At 50.8% G+C, this 13,875-nt stretch overlaps 1 protein-coding gene and 1 long non-coding RNA gene across 11 annotated transcripts; both read right to left on the bottom strand.

The window, feature by feature from the left end:
- Positions 1 to 1,297: 1,297 nt before the first annotated feature.
- On the bottom strand, positions 1,298 to 1,906 carry LOC123086796 (uncharacterized). The gene is made up of 3 exons (XR_006441132.1): positions 1,846 to 1,906; positions 1,478 to 1,764; positions 1,298 to 1,397 (listed from the first exon to the last, which is right to left on the bottom strand). It is a non-coding gene; the product is annotated as an uncharacterized lncRNA (long non-coding RNA).
- Positions 1,907 to 1,911: 5 nt separating this feature from the next.
- LOC123086794 (glycosyltransferase family 92 protein Os08g0121900) lies at positions 1,912 to 13,196 on the bottom strand. 10 transcript variants are annotated; one of them, XR_006441130.1, is made up of 6 exons: positions 12,864 to 13,196; positions 9,854 to 9,982; positions 9,446 to 9,504; positions 9,053 to 9,188; positions 8,728 to 8,856; positions 7,988 to 8,556 (listed from the first exon to the last, which is right to left on the bottom strand). XR_006441130.1 is itself a non-coding variant. In XM_044508604.1 (5 exons), exon 1 carries the CDS (start codon positions 12,130 to 12,132, stop codon positions 10,258 to 10,260), a length of 1,875 nt encoding a protein of 624 aa, XP_044364539.1. In that variant the 5' UTR covers positions 12,133 to 12,840; the 3' UTR covers positions 1,912 to 1,960; positions 8,728 to 8,856; positions 8,981 to 9,188; positions 9,446 to 9,504; positions 9,854 to 10,257. The 10 variants fall into 10 exon arrangements, 8 of the variants coding, with proteins under 8 accessions (XP_044364539.1, XP_044364536.1, XP_044364537.1 ...); XR_006441131.1 differs by having other exon boundaries at positions 9,053 to 9,148; positions 9,482 to 9,504; XM_044508604.1 differs by lacking the exons at positions 7,988 to 8,556; positions 12,864 to 13,196 and adding an exon at positions 1,912 to 1,960 and having other exon boundaries at positions 8,981 to 9,188; positions 9,854 to 12,840.
- Between the last annotated feature and the right edge of the window lie 679 nt (positions 13,197 to 13,875).

Below are 13,875 nucleotides of genomic sequence, written 5' to 3'. Positions count from 1 at the left end.
GGGGACTTAGCTGCAGTCCCGTACTCGCCTAAGTTCTCTCACTTGAAGACTTAGCTGCAGTCCGGCACTCGCATAAGTTTGAAAAAAAATCCACCGAGTGGAGAGCAATCCTCCCACTCGGGGGCTTAGCTGCAGTCCAGTACTCGCCTAAGTTCTCTCACTTGGAGACTTAGCTGCAGTCCCGCACTCGCCTAAGTTTGAAAAAATCCTACCGAGTGGAGAGCAATCCTCCCACTCGGGGGCTTAGCTGCAGTCCAGTACTCGCCTAAGTTCTCTCACTTAGAGACTTAGCTGCAGTCCGGCACTCGCCTAAGTTTGAAAAAATCCTACCGAGTGGAGAGCAATCCTCCCACTCGGGGGCTTAGCTACAGTCCAGAACTCGCCTAAGTACGAAACACATCTCAATCCTCAAGGACGACGAGGGGCAGGTCAACTGCCACCTTCTCCTGCGAAGCTTCGCCACAAATACAATGCGTGATTCATCCCGCTCTACAGTAACGAAGTGCGGGTCGACTGCCACCTTCTCCTGGAGAGCTTCGCCACAAATACAATGTGCGCTTCGTCCCGCTCTTCAGTAACAAGGTGTGGGTCGACCGCCGCCTTCCCCTGAAGAGCTTCGCCACAAATACGATGCGCACTCCGTTGCCGACCCGCAAGGGCGACAAGACATGGGTCGACTGCTTCCCTCTCCTTCGGAGCTGCGCTGCGAATACAAAAGTTGCCTCGAATGAAGAATGGGTTTACTCAGCAGGAGATTCATAAAGATATTCAACGGTAAACCAAGTTCAGATAAATTCTAAAGGTTTCGGATCACAGATCGAAGTACTCGGGCATGCAGCCCGAAAAAGTTTAACAGTTACAAAAACCACTCGGCATTCCGAGGCAAATTTAAGGTGGGACATAAGAGTTTGTTCACTCCGTGGGAGGAGGGCTGGCAGGCTTGACGAACTCATCCAGGTCGACGCCGTCGGCTATCCGAGTGGCTGCAGCGATGAAAGTCTCCATAAAGGTTCGGAAGTCATGTTTCTGGGTGTTGGCGACCTTGATTGCTGCCAGTTTGTCTTGTTGCACCTCCTTGCAGTGGACACAAACCAAAGATAGAGCCACGTCAGCGCCACACCGAGCAACAGACTTCTTCCACTCCTGCACTCGGTCTGGGATTTCATTTAGTCGAGTCATCAGGGACTCAAGATCATTTTGGAGCATAGCCTCTGGCCAAAGTGTCGGGTCAATCCGCAACATGGCAACCTTCAGTCGAGCCAAGTAGTCCACGACACTGTCGATGCGAGATTCCAGACGGAGCAGATTCATGGCAGTTTCATCTTTCACGGGAGAGTTGATTGGATCCAAACCTGGTTCGATCCGCCCAGTCTCCTCTTCAAAGTTCTGGCAAAACTCTGCATTCACGATCCAAGGATAAGTCAATTTTCGTACACTGAGTCGACACAAAAAAAATCAGTCGGAACAGAATGTGCACCTTCAAGCTTGATGAACAACTTCTTGGCAAGACTTCTCAGACAGCTCTCCAGATCATCCCTCCTGCGAGCAACGCCTTCCATTTCTCGCCCTGGACGAGATTCGCCTTCTTCCAGCGCGAGCACTCCTTGTTGGAGTCATTCAGAGCGGTCTTCAGCCTGGTATTCTCTTCTTCCAACTGGCCGACCGAAGCCAGCTTCTGTTCGGCCAGAGCGGTCCTGTCGTCAGCCTCCTTACGAGCAGCAGCCAAATCCTGATCCTTCTTCGCTAGAGCTTCTCTCAGTTTTTCTGCAAAGAAATGACGATTGATTCAGAAATAGCAGAAGGGTACTCAAGCCTAAAACTGACCAGTCGACAAACTCGTCTTACCAGCGGCGCCGTCTCTGACCTTTTGCAGCTCTGTCCTGGCCAGCTCCAAGTCAAGGTTCAGTTAAATCTGCTGCTTCTCCAAGTCAGCAAAGCGAGCTCCAAGATCACAAGATTTCTGAAATCAAAGGGGAGAAGTTATTTTTACAGCAAAAAATAACAAAGGCAATAAATACTAAGACTATGGTCGACTGCCCGCAGTCCACCATAGTCTCGGGGACTACACCCAATGGGTGCACTTTGCGTGCCCCCACCGGTTCTGATCCCACTCGACCGGCCCGCCGAAGTCGAGTCCAAAAAAAAGGCAGAAAGAGAGAAAGTAGAACTCAGACTACAGTCGACTGCCAGCAGTCCACCGTAGTCTCGGGGACTACACCCAGTGGGTGCACTTTGCGTGCCCCCACCGGTTCTGATCCCACTCAACCAGACCGAGTGGAAGAGACAAACTACCAGTTTGGTTTATACATTCGGCAAAATACAAAGACTACAGTCGACTGCCAGCAGTCCACCGTAGTCTCGGGGACTACACCCAGTGGGTGCACTCAGCGTGCCCCCACTAGTCCAAAAATTCAATCGACGTCACCCAGTGGGTGTACAGATGCAAAGATTTTCGGAAAGAATCTTCAGGTAGCATATCCTAACAAAACAAGCGGCGACCAACTAACCTGAACGTTGCTCTGGAGAGCCGAGCTGGCATCATAGGCGGCTTGGCTGGCGTCCCGCACCGTCTTCATCTTCTCCATCATAATGCCCGCCTGGCGTATGGCTTCCCTAGCAGCATTCACCTCGTCCTCTGGGACATGATGGGTCGCAAAAACTGAAGGTGGGTCGACAGGGGCCTGAGCAGTCGACGAAGAAGGCAAGGCACTCGACAGTGGCACGGCGAAGGTAACAGAACCCCGATTGACGTCGCCAGTGTCCTGAACGACTAGTTCCGCCCTCGGCGTCGACTGTAGCGCCTCACTTACAGGAGCTCGCCTATTCTTCCTCATCAAAGGCCTCTCGGGCTCTTCATCATCATCAGGGAGGTCGATAATGTTGGGAGCTGTGCAAAGTTCAATTGCCAAAATCACGTCACCCAATGATGCACATTGCAGTTGAATCGACCGAATAAAGATAGTATGGCAGAAATCATACCCGGATTAGAAGTGACCGCATCCTCCATCACCTCATCATCATCCCTGTAAGCTGAGGTCCCGGAAGTGGCAACGCTGACAATTCCAAAGTTCGTCCAGTTAAAACAAGAAAAACAAACAGCGCGGAGCGTCGAGTGAATACAAAGAGACACTCACGCGGAGGCGACGGGGATATCAATCTTGATCTTCGGCAACGCCTTCCGAGTCCTCGGCTCTGCAACTTTGGGGTGCTTGGGCGCCTTCTCAGTCGGGGTTGGTGAAGAGATCCGAGGACGCTTCAAAGACTGGCCAGCCTGAGCAGTTACCTTGTCGCGGGCACTCGGCCGTTCTTGGTCAAGCTTGGATCGCCTCTCCCTGCGAGGGGGCGACTCGACTTCTTCTCCATCACTTGAGTCGTCGCTTCCTCCATCCCCTTCACCATTGGAAGTCCACTCGCCACTGTCGCCGCCACTCGCATCGCCTTCCAGAGCTTGCTCTTGCTCCCCGTTGGGCATTGAATACATTTCAATAATGGCCTGAAAGAAAGCGGGGAGAACAAAGTCAGTCGAGCAATATAGGCAGTTGCGCGAGTGAATTCAGATTACAAGCAAAAACTCAGAATCAGACCTGCTCTGGTGCATGAGACTGGTCGAATGGGGGAACTCTCCTGGCTCCCCTGGGATTGTCCTTGTTCCCGGTAATGCCCGACAGCCACTTCTCCAGTGTGTCATCGTCGACCTCCTCCGGGTGGATCTGACTGGAGTCTTCAAGACCCGAATACATGCACATCGGATGGTCTCGAGCTTGAAGATGCTGGATGCGCCGCTGAAGGAAGACTTCTAAAAGATCCATACCAGTGACCCCGTCATGAATAAGCTGGACCACTCGATTGACCAACACCTTCACGTGCGCCTTCTCCTCCGGGAGCACCTTCAAAGGGGAGGGTTTCCTCACTCGGTCCATGGTAAAGGGAGGGAGGCCAGTCGATTGCCCTGGCGTCGACTGGTCTTTACAGTAAAACCAGGTCGACTGCCATCCGCGGACTGAGTCAGGAAGAATCATGGCCGGAAAGGAGCTTTTCCCTCTCGTTTGAATGCCAAGACCCCCACACATCTGGATCACTTGGGTCCTCTCGTCACTCGGATTAGCCTTTTTCACTGTCTGGGAGCGACAAGTGAAAATATGCTTGAAAAGACCCCAGTGAGGCCGGCAACCCAGGAAATTTTCACACAAAAGAAATAAAAGCGGCGAGATAAACGATTGAGTTGGGGTAAAATGGTGGAGTTGTGCCCCAAGGAAGTTCAGAAACCCTCGAAAGAAAGGGTGAGGAGGCAAGGAAAATCCACGGTCGACGTGGGTGGCAAGAAGAACACGCTCACCCTCCCGAGGTTGCGGCTCAGATTCCTTCCCCGGAAGCCGCGCCGAGTCATAGGGGATCAGCCCCCCTTCGGCCAGATCGTCGAGGTCTTCTTGGGCGATCCTCGAGTGGATCCAGTCGCCCTGGATCCAGCCCTTCGGCAGGCCGGTCCGCGAGGAAGATCCGCCCCGGCTGGTCGCCTTCCCCTTCGACCTCGCCATCGCCTTCTTTGCCCGCTCCAGAGCCGCCGTCTTCTCCTTCCCCATTGTCGTCGGCGAGACGCGTACGGAGCGGTGATGCTGGGGCGAGAGCGAGTGCAGCGGAGGGGCGTAAAGAGGAGAAGAGGTAATAGGAACACGTTGTTTGGGAGACTCCGGTCCAACGCCTTATATGAGGCCGCTTCCGAGTGGCTGACGGGTAGGCCCAGGTGGCTCTGTCAAATCCCGTAACGATCGCGCGCGCGATACGTGGCGAAAAAGGTGGCGCGGGGATCGAGGCGGCTCCGCTCTATCCCATCCGATTACTGCGGCCTCCCCCATCCCGCGCGCTTCCCAAAATTCGGATCCCACAAAATCTGCGGGCAGCAAACAACTTGTCAGACCAAAGATCTCCTCCGCACCGTCACTCGGAGCCTTACAAGTAAAGAAACTCACTCGACGAAGAATTAAGAATGGATCAAGGCGGCTGAAAAGGAAGTTGCTGTCGTCACTCAGGTCCGTTGATCCGAAACAAGATACGCTCACGGCATGAAAAACGAGTCGGAGAAGTTCTCAACTCCTTCCCCACTCAAACCTCGATCCATTCGGGGGCTAATGATGAAGCTATGTACCTAGGGTAGGGTCATGGACCTGTCCTAACTGCCCTACCCAAGGACATCTCTAGAAGAAATCACCTTTCAATCGACTTGGAGGTGTTCCACTTGACAGACTCGAAGACATTCGACCGAGAAGCAATCACTCGACCAAGATCCAACCACTCGACGGCCAGGAGACCTAAAGTCACTCCGCACACTAACGGTCGGTCATTAAGTAGCTTTTATGGTCATCATAGCACTTTGTTACTAGCGTTACCAGTAACACCCTGCCTTAATATACATTGAACCCTTTGTAACGTGGGCTGGCCGGGGTCCTGGCGCACTCTATATAAGCCACCCTCCTCCGAGATAAGGGTTCGCACCCCTGTAATTCATACTCTCATAATCCAGTCGACCGCCTCCGGGCTCCGAGACGTAGGGCTATTACTTCCTCCGAGAAGGGCCTGAACTCGTAAACCTTGTGTTCTTACAACTTCTCCACAGCTAAGATCTTGCCTCTCCATACTTACCCCCCTACACTACTGCCAGACTTGGAACCACGACAGTAGCGGCAGTAGCAGCGGTAGTACCGCGGCTACCACCGCTACTAGTGCCGCGCATACCCTCTTTTTCTCTCCCGTTCTCCCCCTGTTTCTTCTGCTCTCAATCTCTGCGGTAGTACCGCTGGTGGTCGCGGTAGTACCGCTGCTACCAGCAGTAGTACCGCTCTACTAAGCGGTAGTACCGCTCTTTGCAGGCTGAAGGGGGGGGGGTTACGGTTGGATTGGTCCCCCCACTATAAAAGGAGGTCTTCTTCTCCAAGTTGACCTACCTCTTTTCCCCCAAGCTCCATTGTTGCTCCAAAGCTCATTTTCGCCCGATCTCTCTCCCTAGCCAATCAAACTTGTTGATTTTCTAGGGATTGGTTGAGAAGGCCCGGATCCACACTTCCACCAAGAGAAATTTGATTCTCCCCACTAATCCCTTGCGGATCTTGTTACTCTTGGGTGTTTGAACACCCTAGACGGTTGAGGTCACCTCGGAGCCACATTCCATTGTGGTGAAGCTTCGCGGTATCGTTGGGAGCCTCCAATTAAGTTGTGAAGATAGCCACAACCTTGTTTGTAAAGGTTCGGTCGCTGCCTTCAAGGGCACCAATAGTGGAATCACGGTATCTCGCATTGTGTGAGGGCGTGAGGAGAATACAGTGGCCCTAGTGGCTTCTTGGGAAGCATTGTGCCTCCACATCGTTCCAACGGAGACGTACTTCCTCTCAAAGGGAAGGAACTTCGGTAACACATCCTCGTCTCCACCGGCTCCACTCTTGGTTATCTCTTACCTTTACTTGTGCAAGCTTATATTGTGTTGTATCCCTTGCTTGCTTGTGTGCTAGTTGTTGTTGCATCATATAGGTTGCTCACCTGGTTGCATATCTAGGCAACCTATTTTGATGCTAAGTTTAATTTGGTAAAGAAAAGCTAAAATTGTTAGTTGCCTATTCACCCCCCCCCCTCTAATCAACCATATCGATCCTTTCAGCCGAGCAAAAGGCATCAACCTTTTGGCTTTGTGTTCATCGTGAGTACCATGAACACAAGAAGTTTGCACCGTACAAAATGGAGAGCAAGCGTGGGTGGGTGTCTCTCTTGAAGCGATGGAGGGTGATACAACAAGAGTGCAACAAGTTTTGCGCCACCCTTGAGAGCATCCGGGCACGCCCCGTGAGCGGCATCGACATGAAAGATATGGTATACATGCGCCCCTCTTCGTATCCGTTTTCGTTATGCTTGCATGTCCATTTGCCCATATGCTTGCACGCTATTCATTTGTAGGCATTCCAAGCTTTGGAGGCATTCAAGGCCCAACATGACGACAAGTCCTTCAACCTCTCCCATTGTTGGATGGTCATCAATGGGGAGGAGAAGTTTAAGGCGCAATATGCCGCCGCCAAGGCGCGTGGGGGGGGGGGAGGAAGCCGTCGAGGAGCTTGGGGAGGGCGAGAAGCCACGGCCGCGGGGGAAGACCAACTCCAAGAAGGAGGACAAGTGCGATGTGGCGTCGATTGCCTTGCATGCCACTTTGGAGGGCATGATGAGCAAAAAGGACACAAGCGAGGAGAAGCACCGGCAAGACAAGGAAGAGCAAATGAACGCCTTCATGGAGATCAAAAGGAGGATGCTTGAGCTTGATGCGGAGAAGCAAGCCAAGATGCTTGAGATGGAGGCGGAGAAGCAAGCCAAGATGTTCGACATCGAGGCCGCCAATGCCAAGACCAAGGCAAAAGAAGTGGCGCTCGCTAGCATGATGACGGGGGTGGAGATCATGAAGGTGGACTTGAACACCGTGTCGCCGAGGAAGAGGCCATGGTTCGAGAAGATGCAGGCCGAAATGCTCAAGTTCGACAACGGGTGATCTATGGCGGAGAGCGCCATCCTTTTTTTATATGACGGCAAGTGTGCTAGCATGACCACGACCAAGATGGCGTGGTCGAACTCCCGCCCCTTTTATGTGTGCTGGCATGTGTGTCCGCCGCTGGCAAGTGCGCCAACATGAACTGTGTGGTGGCTTTTTTAGAGACTGGCATTGTATGCCGGCCGCTGGCATGGCACCGACATAAACTCCGGACGATGGCATGGCCGCTGGCATGATCTACGGCCGCGGGCCTTTTAAAATTTATGGGCGGACATGAAAAGGGTCGCGCACGTAAAACGGGGCGGACGCCGAGCGGCCGGCCGACCCAAACGGACGAAAAGCGGACAAAGCGCGCGTCTGTTTGGGTCGGCGCGTTGGAGTTGCTCTTAGAAGTGCTCCTTAAGAAAGGATAAGAGAATAAGAGTCGGCATGCACCAAACTACTATCTATACATTGACTAACCAATCAGAATAGTATACTTATGAACATTTAATCTGTATGTTAAAACAAAGGCAAGTGTCCTCTTATTTGGATCATAGAAAACTCGGCATGACTACCTGAATGCTATTTACAAAATGATATCAGAACTACTCTGCAAGCACATGGTAAGAAAAAAGGTAAGTAACTGGATGCTATTTCCAAAATGATGTCAGAACTACTACCCCTGTAACCAGAATATAAGACGTTTTTGCAGTTCAATTTATTAAACTGCAAAAACATCTTATATCTATTCTGTTTTATTTCTACAAATGTACATAAAGAATCAATTATTTTGGTTCTTTTAGGTACCATCTTCCTTCTTCTGTTCACACAGAAGAAAAGCCTACTGGTCAGCCTAATCATGACCACCTTCAGATTTTTATAAAAGCACACAAGATCACTAAAAATATATTTAAATTATTCGTAACAGATAAAAGTACCCAGTTCTGATTCATACTGCTAGCCAACAAACTAACCAGTGCTTCAGATTTGTAACTATGTGAGTATGTTGTGGACCCCATGCTCATCGTATGATTAAAATAGAACCTTAGCAAACCCTGGAATAATAATGTATTAATAAGGAAGTCCATAGCAATCAAACGAGGAGGTGCTGACTTGCAATTTAAAAATATATACAGCAGTACACCATGGCTGCTTCAGATGTTCAGTTATATTCGGAAAAGCATGATGCGTGTTCAAATGAAATGGTTACTGAAAAAGGATCTCACCTTGTTCCACCAGAACATGTAGTGATCCATAAACATAGTACATGTTCTCTGAAATAATTGGATCAGGCCTCGTGGTTCCACAGGATGGTGATGCGAAAGCACGATTTCTTTGAGAATTAAGTAGCAAACCTGCAATGCACAAAAGGGATCAAATGATTAGCAAACCTGCTGTTCGTCCTGAAGCTAGTTTAGTAAGAGAGAACATTTAGCAACAAAAATAAGAAGTTTTTTTAGAAGCTTGCAGCGAACATACAATGTGTGGCACGGAATATTTCAGAAAAGCATGAAACCTGTGTTCAGATGATTACTGAAAAAGGAATCTCACATTGTTCCACTTCCAATGGAACATGTAGTGATCCATAAACATGGTAGATGTTATCTGAATTCATTGGTTCAAATCTCATGGCTCAACAGGATGGTGCTGCAAAAAGCACGATTTTTTCAAGCAATTAGTACCAAACCTGCAATGCGCAAAAAGATCAAATTGTTAGCAAACCTGCCATCCGTCCTGAAGCTAGTTCAGTAAGAAAGAACATTTAGCAAAATCAGATGAAGCTTTTTTTTTGCGGCGTGCATGCAATGTGCAGCATTGGATAAATCATTAATTCCAAACAAAAAGAACAAAACAAGAACACAGAAAATGTCTGACACTCAAGTAACAACTGCCTGAAAATATCATGCTGAAATTTTACATTGCCCATGAATTCTCAGTTATTACCTTTTGTGCATGGTGTCCTGCTCAAAGATGTCCTACCTGGAGCAGAAGTGATACCAAACCTGAAAAATATCACTTAGATAATGCTTCCACTAATACAAATCCACTATTACTGCAGACCATGGAATCCTGGATAAGTGGACAGCGTACCAAACAGTATGCAGTACACATGACAGATAATGTCAGGTATAAGTACTATTAGGAATAGATATTTGATGGGCAGCTTCAGGTAAAAGTTTATGCCAATAAATTGTTGAAGAGGCGATAGAAGCTCTAGATCAAGACAACCTAGAAAATACTCCATTATAATTCTTGAAGAGTTAAAGTTATTGATATATTAACTATCAACGGAATCCGGCCAAGCATTTTAAGAGAATAGCCGAAGAGCAAGAAACCAATCCAAAAAAATACCTTCAACAAACTTAAACTGCCATCCTGTGAACCTTATGAAAGGATTTGTCAGTGCTGCTTCCCATCCTTGTCAGCGCTGGACAGGAATTCCTCCGAGATGGTGGTGGCGGTGTTGATGAAATGCTACAGCTGGAGGAAGAGCTCGCCATAATCAGATGAATGTAGATGAATTGCTAAAAGAGGAAGATGACTCGTGATACCATGTGAGAATTGTGGAAGCGTCTCTACCTCCATTGGAGGCCGCGTGATGTTTATTTATAGGTGCCGAACGTGGCAAGCGATGTACAGATTGGTATCTAGATTGATCTTGGGAGGCAAGGAGACAGGTTTAAACTAGATTGCAGTTCCATCTCTAATGCCTCTGGATCCTTCTAGACAGTCGCAGGTTACAGATACTGCCAAGCCTAAGTATCCTGAGATCCCGGACTTCCCAATCCGTTACCGAACCATCTTGAGCTCAATTTCTGAAGCAGGTTATCCTTGATGTCGCAATACCTTTGAGCCCAATCAACCGGTTCGACTCCATCAACACCTAAGCCGGGGGCCCGGTCAGCGGACTCAAGGTTGATTGGATCTCTCCAGTCAGCCACGTAGGCGGACACTCGTCGTTTGAACTTATGCTTGAACTCGGTCCACGCCTGGTACTTATAATGGTTCACACGTGCCTGCATGCTCCGTATACTTTTGAAACCAGCCTTCAGTGTGAAGTGGTGAATTGCATTCTCCAAAGAATGGTCCACTGCAGCAAGCAGAACCAGCGATTTGTGCCGTAGAAACCTCTTCAGACGGCATGTGTATCCTTGGATGACACCCTCCTGTGGGTGTGATGTTTGGCCAGAGGGGCCAAAATCAAAGCACCACAGATATACCTGCCCGACATCTGGATCAACCTGAACAATCTCTTCAAGCATCGATTTTGACGGTTTCTCAGATCGTTCCCAGTTGGGCGAAAAAACGAACTCGTCGACGTCAATAAAGGCCATCCACCTGCAAGAGCTCTGGTGCGTTGCAGCACAATGGGAGAAGCCGGCTTCCTGCATTTTGATCCATGGCCAAGGCACGGTAGAGATTTTGATTCCAGCGGACCTCAACTGAGCGACTTGATCTGCCAAGTCATCCTTACTTCCATTGTCATACAGGATGAAGTGGTCCACCCCGATAGCGGCATGATACAGCACCCATTCGCGAAGAAACTTTGAGACGTTGTGGATCATGGTGCATGCACAAATCAGGTTCTTTTCCGGTGCCACCAGCGAGCCACTTTCACTCTGCCGGGGACGATAAGTCACGAGTGTCGGGATTGGATCCTCGCCCGTGGCTGCCACGGTGACACGGAACTCTGTGTTCCTAGAGTTCAGATGGATCGGTGGAGCGGGGCACCGGGTAACCTGCTGTACGGACGTGATGGCCGGGAAGGAGGCCACCACGGCATGGGTCTCGCCGCAGTAGCGATACAGGCATTGGACACCGCCAGCAACATGGTTGACGCCCTTTGCAAAGACAAGAACATCGCCACTGTCGAGTGTTGCAGAGCTGAACGCGATCCGGCCGGTCCAATTCAGCAATGCGCGGCCAGGGCAATCGGCAGAGGAAGCCGAGGTGGGGAGCAGCACGGGCGCTTGGAGCGGCTGGAGGCTCCGGGCAGGCTCACGCATTGGGCAGATGTAGGCGTGGCGGCCCGACCCCGGCAGCCTCCCGAGCGCGCTCGCCGGGGACGACGCTCCACCCTGGAAGGCGCACGTCGCCTTGGCGCCAGGCTCAGCGTCAGTCAGGACAAGAACCTCCCAGTCCGGGAGCAAGACTGCGTCCGCGTCGTCGTGCGAGCGATCGGCCTCCGAGTCCAAGCCCAGGAAGGGTGAGGGCGGCGGCGAGCGATGGAGGGGCCGAAGGCGCCGCGAGAGGGTGGTTTCCGGCTGCGGGGGCTCAGCGTCGGACTCTGAATCTGAGACGAGGTAGGGCCGCAGCGGCGAGAGAGCGAAGGGCGGCGGCGTGCGGTGGAGGGGCAGAAGGCGCCGCGGGAGGTTGGCTTCCGGCTGCGGGGGCGAGGCGTCGGCCTCCGAGTCTGAGAGGAGGTAGGGCGGCAGCGGCGAGAGAGCGAAGGGCGGCGGGGCGAAGGACGGCGAGCGGTCGGCGCCGAGGCCGAGGGGCAGCAAGCCCGGCGAGAAGAGCTGGCCGTGGGCGTAGGTATGGCCGCCGGCGAGCAGGAGGAGGCCGGCCGACACACCGCCGGCGATGGTGAGGGCACGGCGCAGGCAGCCGCGGCGCCGGTAATGCGCCATGGCGGCGGAGCGATTCGAGCGGAGCGGGGAGCTGGAGGTTTCTTGTTCGCGCGAAAACTCTGCGATCGATTGCGCGGAAAAGCTTTTGCCAAATTAGGGCGTCGACGACCTGTATTATACGGTGTATCGGGTCCGACTACGGTACGTATATGGTAGCGTGTTCGCTACGCATACGGTAGCGTAGTTTCTACGTATACGGTGTACAGGCTACCGACCGACCGAGGCAGCAAGGTTTGGAGGTTTGGGCTCGACGCCAGCTGTTCCTTCGGGTCCGCCCGTGGTCGAGTCTCGATCTTTTTTTTTTCCTCAAGCTATCAAGATCAGCCTGGTTCTATGTCACGTTGCTGGATTTTTTTTCTTTCTCAATATTTTTTGACTAAATTCTTTCTCAATAATAAAGTCAACATTTTATTTATTCTGGACCCGAATACGTATACGGTAGGGTTCAGTACGTATAAGGTGTTCGGCATGTTTCGCCCCAATTTTCGATTAAAAACGTACTCCTATTCAGGAACAAAGCAAAAGAGCTACACTTCCTCAAAAAAATCCAAATTGATTCATGCCGATATAACCAAATCCGTCAAATCAGTGATGAAATCTGATGAAACCAAAAAACCACACTAAACGCTCAGTCAGGTGAAGGAATTGACTGAATCACGCAAAAAAGTTAGCACATTTCTATTCGAAAAAAAAACAGCAATACAAGCAGCACAGCAGGGACAGGCGTGTACCGAAGTGGTTGAAGTCGACCACGGAGCAGGGCGTGGCTCGGTCGTTGGAGCAGGGCGAGGTGGTGTGGTCGCCGGAGAAGGGTGGTGACGTCGAGGTCGCCGGGGCCGAGTCAAGCGAGGGCCGCCGATCAGGTACCTTCAGGTCGCCGGAGCCGAGGACGGCCGGGGTCGCTGTACGAGGGCCGCGGAGCGAGGGGAGGGTGGCGGAGGCAGGAAATTGGAGAGAGGGGAGAGAGAGGAGCAGCAAGCCAGCGCTGGCGCCACTAGGTTCCGCGCGCGGCGCGCCGCTATGGCTGATACTTGGCAGGGAAGAGCGACTGGAAGGAGATTGGTCTCGACGGACAACGACAGAGCTAGGGATAATTTTGACAGGGGTAGTTTGGGAATACCAAAACAATGACAAGCTATTCACAGTAAGGATGGCAATGTGTCGGGTTTGGATCGGGTTGAACAATATCAAATCCATATCCATATCCATATCCATGAAGACAGTCTTTGTCCGCCCATGAAAAAATTCATGGGTGAAAAATTGTGTCCATGTCCAAATCCGATGGATATCCATATCCACTGGATATCCATTGGGTCCTCTCAAGACATATAAATAAAACTTAACACGATATTAACATAAACTCTTCCATTCTTCACCTCGTGGCAGGCTAGGCTTCACTTATGATAAATCAACATCCAGTAATAACCTAAGATCATTTAGTATTTTTCTAACAGATGAGAATGACGAGTCATTTAATAAGGAGATAAAAATAAGGGAAGGGGTGTTGAAGTATGTTACAGAGGGGATTGACTGTCAACTTATAAAAATTACGATGGGGATTGTGTGATTTCTTATGCATGTTTTAGATAAAAAAGTGTAAAATTATTGTGGGACATGTGAACGTGGGGCAGGGATGGCAGATTTTTTCCCATTACGTCATACTATCGGGTCGGGTTTGGGTATATCCATGGGTACACGATTATATCCACGCCCTACCCACGAACAATCGGGTCGGGTTTGGGC

The sequence above is a fragment of the Triticum aestivum genome, chromosome 4A (genome assembly GCF_018294505.1).
Source record: "Triticum aestivum cultivar Chinese Spring chromosome 4A, IWGSC CS RefSeq v2.1, whole genome shotgun sequence".
Taxonomy (NCBI): domain Eukaryota; kingdom Viridiplantae; phylum Streptophyta; class Magnoliopsida; order Poales; family Poaceae; genus Triticum; species Triticum aestivum.
Note: the sequence above shows the minus strand (reverse complement) of the source record. Positions and strands in the feature narration are given on the sequence as shown.

What these genes read in the sequence shown, in the direction of transcription:
- LOC123086794 (XM_044508604.1), bottom strand. Translation starts at nt 12,132, where the DNA reads ATGGCGCATTACCGGCGCCGCGGCTGCCTGCGCCGTGCCCTCACCATC.